General features: G+C 43.0%; 1 protein-coding gene across 1 annotated transcript in view; it reads right to left on the reverse strand.

Moving 5' to 3' along the window:
* Positions 1 to 8,511, reverse strand: part of COQ2 (coenzyme Q2 4-hydroxybenzoate polyprenyltransferase) — a 12,920-nt gene extending 4,409 nt beyond the window's left edge. The window contains exons 1-4 of the mRNA XM_012647173.1: positions 8,244 to 8,511; positions 4,384 to 4,550; positions 1,985 to 2,106; positions 285 to 370 (exon numbers count right to left, since the gene is read on the reverse strand). Of these exons, the coding sequence (XP_012502627.1) occupies positions 285 to 370; positions 1,985 to 2,106; positions 4,384 to 4,550; positions 8,244 to 8,496 (628 nt within the window). The 5' untranslated portion in view covers positions 8,497 to 8,511. The remainder of the gene's footprint in view (positions 1 to 284; positions 371 to 1,984; positions 2,107 to 4,383; positions 4,551 to 8,243) is intronic.
* Positions 8,512 to 8,829: the final 318 nt, after the last annotated feature.

An 8,829-nucleotide genomic window follows, 5' to 3' on the forward strand; every position in this document is an offset into this window, starting at 1 on the left:
GGGCACCTACATCAAACACTTTTTCATGACATACCTCGATTTTTAAAAAAGTATTTCAGAAAATAATAATGATCATAATGATAATCTGAATAAATATGCAAGATTTCTTAGCTAATAAAAGTGGCTAAATGCCCTTCTTTAAAATACGAAAGTCTATTCTTGCTTTGGAAAATTTCATGACTGATCTGACATTTCATCTCTGCCTATCTACCTACCTACCTACTTGTCTACACAGGTACAGTCTGAGAGTATCAAAGGAAATCTCATAGTCGTTTCAAGCTCACCCAAGGCTAATTGAGGCCAGTATGTAATTCTTTTCATTAGTGGGTAGGTGACGACAAGAAGTAAGGATGCTGCTCCCAGAGCTATACTGAAAACAGGAAAAACCATTAAAAAGATTAATGTCACTATCTCTTAGAAATTACTAAACACTTTAAGACAACATTAGAAATACTAATTGGAAAATATTTTTTATCTTTAATTACATATTTGTTATGTAAATTCTCTTGCTACACTTTGACGTTCCCTATTATAAAGGATGATTAGAATATTTTAAATGTTACAAAACAAACAAAAAACATATAACACACACAGTACTTTAATGTATTAGGCACTATTCTAAATGCTTTACATTTGTTAACTCACTATAATCTTCACAACTACCCTAAGAGGCAGGTAGTTTTATTCTCCTTCTTTTTTGCAGATGAGGCAACTGAAGCACAACGAGATTAAGTAATCTGCCAGCTGTGACATCGCTAGTCAGTAGGACAGCCCGGATTCAGACCTAAGGCAGTCTGATTCCAGAGTCCAACCTATTAACCACGTACGCTATTGCCTCTCCGAACTCCGTCTGCAAACATTAAGTAAACTCAGACATCCTGAGAATTAGAGTCAAGATATCCCTCTTCATATGTATGACAAGGTGTTACTTCTCCAGAAAAGGAAAGCACCTACGAAAATGTGATAAAATAAGAAGTTCTTAGGTATCTCAAAGTTCATCTAATACTACCCCTCCAGGAATAACCTTCCAAAGGTGTTTTCATGTTATTGATGCTATAAGGACAAGGCAACGATTAGGTCTAGTCTCTGTAAAGTAATACGTATCTGCTGACACCCCCCTTCTCTTTGTCTTTTTTTTTTTTTCTAATTGAAGTACTTTGTAAGCAGCCACCTGATGAACAAGTTTAGTATCGTCTCTATTGAAAAGATACAGGAATGACTGGGAGGCCGAGGCGGGAGGATCGCGTGAGCTCAGGAGTTTGAGACCAGCCTGAGCAAGAGCGAGACCCCGTCTCTACTAAAAATAATAAAAATTAGCCGGGCATGGTGGCAAACTAGTGGAAACTAGTATATTTACTTCAGTAGCTCCAGCTACTTGGGAGGCTGAGGCAGGAGGATCGCTTCAGCCCAGGAGTGTGAGGTTGCTGTGAGCTAGGCTGACGCCACAGCACTCGAGCCGGGGCAACAGAATTAGACTCTGTCTCAAAAAAGAAAAAAAAAAGATATAGGAATGAGTCTTCCTATTTTTTTCTTCTGTCATTGATTAGTAACATGACTCTGGGAAAGACATAGTTCCTTTTCGCAAAATGAGTACAATCACTTCTGCTTCCATTTACTTCAGAGACACTATCAGCATAAACAAAATTATACGTGTACACGTGGGTATATAACACACACATCCATGTACACACTTAGAAACCCATGAAAGTGTCTTGTGTCCCTTAGGGAACAGGCAGTGAAAATACTGAAGGTGCCTCAGAATAAATTAAATGCTGATATCTCAACTCCTTTGGCTGAAAGCATTTTTGAAGTAGATTTTACAATATGTGGTTAAGTTATTTATACTTGCTAACTTATAGGTGCTTGATTGGCAGGCAATAAACTTTGTGGTAAAGATATTTCAATTTTAGTTTATTCCTATCTTTTCCAGAAAATTTCAAAAGAGAGATTTTATACACGATTATGGAAAACACATTTAATATACCTGTAGTAATTGAGACACAGAAGAACACCTAGTGCCAAGGTCAGCTGTCCCCCAAGAAAAACAAAGGACTGAAACGTTGAAATGTTTCCAGCAGCTACTGGGCGATTTGCTGTTCTTGTAACCTGAACACATAAAAATAGATACCTTAGCCTCATGTAATTGCTCATTTATTTAAACATTTAATCAAGAGACTGGCCCATGGGAGGCACTAAGGCACAAAGATGAATAAAGAGTGAAATCAACATTTGAAGTACTGCCAGGAATCAAAACTTCACATTTAAAATAGCTTTGAAAAGAACTAAAAATTCCCATCGCTCATTCCCCTTTCTCCCAACCCCATCTTCAAACAAGCGAAACAAAGCGACTTCCTTCTCTAGCTATTTAGCTGCTCAGCTTAGCAAGTGTGATGCTCAATTTCCATGGAGAAAGCCTCAAATATTTACTACCTGGTCTCCTACAGGAAAAGTTTGCTGACCGGATTTCTATCATGCTTCACTGAATAATAAAGCAGCCTGTCAGCAGCTGTGAGTAAAGACTGTGAACTGTGAGTAAAGCGATTTATTTTTAAATGATGAACCACTCTAAGCATGTTCAAAAATGATTTTGAAGTGATATATGCCAACAGAAGCCTCCTTCAAACCGTATGCAGAATTAAAAACGGACCAGGACGTGTGAACCTCCAGATCAGGAAAGCGCACATCTCCTGGCATGAACAACCCCAACCGCACCGGGCGGCACAGGAGGCCTCACCTTCTGGTTCCCGCCACCCCTCCATACACCCCACCCTCCGGCCACACGCAGATCACGTACTTGCAGAGATCAAACACGTGCTTGTCTCAGTCAAGACTCTGTACCTGCTGCCTGCTGCTCCCTCCGCCTAGGGTAACCTTCTCCCTCCAGCCCACTCTTTCCTGCCATCCTATTCAGACAGAGTTCAAAGGTCACCCCTGCCTGAAAAGTTTTGACTCTCTCCCTTGGGTTGAGGTAGGTGGTCTTCAGAAGTTCCTGGTGGACACCATTCTCATGAGACTGCCACTGTGTTCCTGACTGAGGTCAGGACTGTTATCCTTCACCTATGCAATCCTAGAACCTGTTACTGGGTCTCACACACAGCAAGTACTCAATAAATATTTTCCGAAATAAAAAACATTAATATTTTAAAATTAGTAAACATGAACACTGTTCTAAAAAATTACTGAAGGGGTGCCTTGCTTAAGGAAAATTCAGACTATATGAAAGGCAAACTGGGCTGATCAATCCCTTTATATAAGTTTATACAAGACTATTTGCTTTATATAATTCAGAATGGGTTTCTTTTAAATTCAAAGTTCCCTTGATCACTTACTCAAGCATTTAATGATCGTGTACTAATTGTGGTACAGCTGCTAGAATAAAAGGCAAATAAAATGGCCCCTTCCCTTGAGAAAATAATGGTCTGCTGAGGAACAAAGAAATAATTACATACATGCATTAGAATATGCACAGAAAATAACCCAGAGAAATATAATGAATCAAACTATTAATTGAAGTTTTCTCTGGGATCTTGGGGAAGGAGGTAAGGACGACTTGTACTTTCTTTCCTTTGTATTTCTGTACTGAATTTTTTAGAATAAACATGTATTATTTTTCTAAGGAAAAAAAAAAGAATAAAGTTATGTTTTTTAAAGAAATAATTATAGTAGGCCAGGCATGGTGGCTCACGGCTATAATCCTAGCACTCTGGTAGGCTGTGGTGGGAGGATCACTTGAGGCCAGGAGACCAGCCTGAGTAATAGCAAGACCCCATCTCTACAAAAAAATAGGAAAATTAGCCAGGCGTGGTGGCACCAGACTATAGTCCCAGCTACTCAGGAGGCTGAGGCAGGAGGATCACTTGAGCTGAGGAGTGTGAGGTTGCAGCGAGCTATGATGAGGCCACTGCAGTCCAGCCCAGGCGGCAGAGTAAGACTCTGTCTCAAAAAAAAATAATAATAATTATAGCAAATGCTAATAAGGCTGCCTTGGTTCATTTAAATTAAGATGTGATTTACATGAGAGGAGTTGGGGCTCTAAAATACATCTCAAAGAAAGGGACGACAGATCTTTTTGGACACTCAAAGGTTCAAGATGGATTTTTCGCTTTCACTCCTAACCTTTAACTCTTTTACCCTCGGTTTTCCAAATTCTTAATTCACTTTGTAGAAATGAAATACACACCTTGCCCCTGTGGCCACTCTCGTGCTGAGGAAGGAAATACTGTACCACGCACTTTGCAATGCCAGCTGTTCTACTGACACTGGGACTTCTCATGCTGGGCACTAAATGACCTTGCTGCTTTACGTGGCATTCAAAAGTGATGCCACCATGTTATTCTCCAGAATTGAGAGGAGCTCCTCTATTCCTTTTCAGGACAAAACTACCTTTTTATCGTATTCCTGGTCCCACATGTCGTTAATGGTGCAGCCTGCTCCACGCATCAGAACAGCTCCAGCGCCAAAGAGGGACAGCATGTACCAATCTGGAAAACAGCCTGGTTCAGCGGCCAAACCAATGCTCCAGGTACATGGCAGATACAGTAGCCAGGTTCCTAAGGAAAGAGAAAAAAGACAAAAAAAGGTATAAATTCAAATCAGTGAACTGTCTTCATTCGTTTAAACACCGTATCTCAAAGAAGAACAGTGTAAGCAAAGTCAAAAAACACGTAACAAAACTGGGAAAATAAACTTACAACTCATATCACAAAAGACTATTCTCCCTAATATGTAAAAATCCCCTAAAAATGGAGAAGAGATCAAGAGTCCAATTAAAAAACAGACCAAACACATAGTAAGAGTTAACAGGAAAAAAAATACAAATGGCTCTTATGCATATGAAGAGATACTCAACTTTGAGAAACACACATTAAAACCACCTTAACATAACATTTTTCACCTTTCAGGCTGACAAAAACCAAAGTCTGACAACACATCCTACCTAGGGAGTGGAATATCCTCATGTATTTCTGATGAGGTTACAAAATGGTCCCACTACTATGGAGGACAAGAAAAAGAATTTGAAAATGTTTACAGTAAACACACACACATATGTATGTATATATATGTAGACACATATCTACATATAAAACAAATACATATGTGAATGTTAAATGCTCACGCAGCATGTCAGGAAGGACATGTTAGAAACTATTAACAATAGTTGCTTCTGAGGAGGGGAACTGCATGGATGGAAGAGACTCACTTTTTACTCTATACCTTGGCACCTTCTGAATTTTAGTTTATTTATTCATTCATTCATTTACTTAGACAGAGTCTAAAGCTAAAACCTTGAGAAATGGCCAGTCCAGACCTGAGTCAGGTTGTCCTGGACACACTCGTATTTAGTGGGCCCTACACTAACAGCTAACATTTACCCAAAGTCGAAATGTCAGGCAGTATTCTAAATGCTTTAGGTGTATACTTTTGCCCCTATTGATTCCAGCGACATTTTTTTTCTGTCTTCCCTATGACACTTCATTCCTTATGCTCTTTGCTGTGAAGAAAGATACAGAGGTGGCGAGGAGAAAAGTAGGTTAAACAAAGAAATTGTAGAAAAAGAAAGAATTCTCTGGGAGATGAAATAAAATGACCAAGTTCTGAGGTGTGATCGGCAAATCAAAGAGCCTGTGTAGGTTGAGTCTAAGATGCATTCACTAATTACAGATTCTCTTTAAGACAACATAATCACCCGTAAATGCAATAAAACAAAAAATTACACTGCCAATTGAGTGGAAAGAGTGCCACCTACTGAAACTTCCTGAAATAATGTAGGCTGACCCATTTGAAAGTTGCATTGCCCTCTCAAAAACAATGAAACCTATTACTGGTTTAGGGAAGTAACAAGATGTAACTTCAAAAAAGTAGAACAATGAACATACAATTAATCCATCAAAAAAAAAAAGAACTTAAGAAATATCAAACTTGGAATTCTACTACTATTACTATTCCTGGCATATGGTAGGGGCTCAAAAATGTTTGTTGAGGCCGGGTGCAGTGGCTCACTGCTGTAATCCTAGCTCTCTGGGAGGCCGAGGTGGGAGGATCCCTTGAGGTTAGGAGTTTGAGACCAGCCTCAGCAAGAGCGAGACCCCATCTCTACTAAATATCGAAAAAATTAGCCGGGCATGGTGGCACATGCCTGTAGTCCCAGCTACTCGGCAGGCTGAGGCAGGAGGATCGCTTGAGCCCAGGAATTTGAGGTTACTGTGAGCTCCGCTGACACCACTGCACTCTAACCCGGACAACAGAGCGAGACTTGTCTCCAAAAAAAAAAAAAGAAGTTTGTTGAATGCATTCTAATACAGTACTATTAATAGGTTTTCTGCAAAATCCTGCAATATCACCTTATTTAGAACCAAAGCATGCAGGCTGGTATCTTCTTAACATACATAATTACTATAAATACAATTTTCTCCCATCCCCACTCTGAAGCAATAGTACTTCTTCAGCACTTATTCTATGCCAGGCACTGTTTTAAAGACTTACACGTGTGAATGAATTTTCCTGACAACCTTATAAAGTCAATATTATCAGTATCATCATTTTATGAATGAGAAATAAATGCCTGGAGAGGTAAGGTCATTTAACCAAGGTTCCTCAAATGGGCAGAGCGGAGATTCAAATCTAAGAGGTCTGCCTCCAGAGCTTTGCTCATAACCCCTTTGTAGCCTCCTGTGACCTGGTGGGAGGCCCAGCCACGAAGACGGAAGCCGGAGGTTTAACTCTGGAAACGAGAACAGTGGCAGACGTTCATCTGTAAGCCTACACTACAGTTCCATCACGCAGACTCCAAGAACAGAATTACAGTCAGGCTTCGGATGGTAACCGGGCTTGGGAATTTACGCCTGTCAATCTGAATCTGGCCTCAAAATGCAAGGGGTCATACACAGCCTCCCAACGATGGCAGAGCTGTATCTATCATTTAACATGCTTTTATGCTTTGTCAATTGTTATGACTTAGTGCTCTGATCCCAAAGAGGTAGCGCATACACCTAGAATACGAAAAGCAAGGCTGAATCTGGGGCCTGCACGGGCAAAGGAGGAGTGAACGTATCTAAGCATTTGAATGTATTTTTCCACACGCTCCAATGGCAAATGTCATCAACTAGATGAGCTGGAGCTCAGCCTCCTCCACTCCCTCCTCATTATCCACCTTCTTCAGTTCCTTTCTTATCCAGCCTCACCTCCCATTTTCTACACCCACTTGGTGTTTCGGGTCAAGCTCATATTCTCAGTGTTCTAACACTCCACCCTTGGGTCTTTGCAAAATATCTCTCCTATTAACATCTCTTCCCTCCTCTGTAAAATCAACCTGCCCTTTGGAGTATAATTTCTTCTTGAAACTTTTTCCAGCAACAGAGATCCACAGTAATTTCTTTTTCCTGCAGCACTTACCATCTGTCCCACTCATACTTGATCCCATACTTTCCCAGCTCACCAAATTGTCTGTTTTTTTCAACTAGATTGAGGTTCCTTGAAAGCAGGGAGTTTCTACAGCTCTTTCTATCTTTAAAGCTAGGCAACGTGGTAGGAATTTATTAATTCATTCAATACTACTGGAGAAGTCAATCGACCAATAAGTGCATAAGATTAGTTAGTGGTGAGTCCTACGAAGAAAAACAGAGGATAAAGGGGTAGTGAGGATGGCAGATATTAATTAAAATAGGAAGGTCAGGGAAATCCTCCCTTAGAGGGCGATCGTGAGCTCACAGGCCGGCCATAAGCACTGCACCAGCTGGGTTCAAATGAATTGCATCTTTAAGGGTGACACAGGAAAGAGCTTGGACTCAGCATCAAAACACTGGGTTCCTCCGGGCTGGCTCTGACGAGGGACCTTAGTTTCCCCAGCGTCCTAATTCTCTTAATTATGTGCCTTGCAGGACTGCGAGGAAAATCGAACACTACAATGAATGCTCGAGTACTTCCATACTGTGAACCTGCGAAAACACAGGGCCGCGAGAATGCAATGTTCCGCTAGATTCACCATTTAAATAACTATTTATGGCGTGACTACTTTGCCCACCGAGGGGGCTCAGGAGACACACGGGCGTGAAAACCGGCGGGTCCCTGCGGAGATCGTCCCGACCCGGTGTCCCGAGATGACCCGTAGCGCCGGCAGCCAAGCCCCAGCTTTCAGGCTCTCGATTCCGTCGCCCCGGGGCCGGCCGCGGCGGACAGCTGGGCAGGGCGACCCGGAGGCCCGGGGCCCGCAGACCCCGGCTGCCCGCCCGCCCGCCCGCACTCACCGATGGGCTTGTCCAGCCGCATGAGGCGCAGATAGGGCTGCAGAGGGCGGGGCGCCGAGTTCACCACCGCCGCCGCCGACAGGCCGAGCGGGCGCCCGCGCGGCTCCGGCCAGCCCCGGGGCTGCCGGTCCCCACGGCGGGGCGCACCGGCCCCGCGCGCCAGGGCAGGGGGGCGGCCCAGCGGGCCCCACAGCCACGCCTGCCCCGCAGCCCGCAGGCGCCCCGCACACAGCGCGCCCCGCGAGCCCAGCATGGCGCTGGGGAGGGCGGGGACGCGCTGCGGCTGACGTCATTCTCTGGCGCCTGGTCACCGGCGGGCATGCGCAGTGGCATAGACAGAACGCCTGTCCGTGCCTGCCGGGAAGGGCTTTGTTGTAGCCCGGACCTTTCCACGCGTGTAGTTGTGAAGTAGGGGTTGTCCTAGTCGCTCACCCTGTAAGCGGGCATATTTAATGTAAAAGGAATTCCTGCTGTCAAAATACAAAATGACAATGAATTTGAAGATCTCAGATGGCTTTCTGTCTCTGGCATTGGGCAACGCTTCATTCTATAAAATAGAATAAATGTTCCAATGAGTCCAGCAAAG

The sequence above is a fragment of the Propithecus coquereli genome, unplaced genomic scaffold (assembly GCF_000956105.1).
Source record: "Propithecus coquereli isolate 6110/MARCELLA unplaced genomic scaffold, Pcoq_1.0 Scaffold26, whole genome shotgun sequence".
In the NCBI taxonomy this organism is placed as follows: Eukaryota; Metazoa; Chordata; class Mammalia; order Primates; family Indriidae; genus Propithecus; species Propithecus coquereli.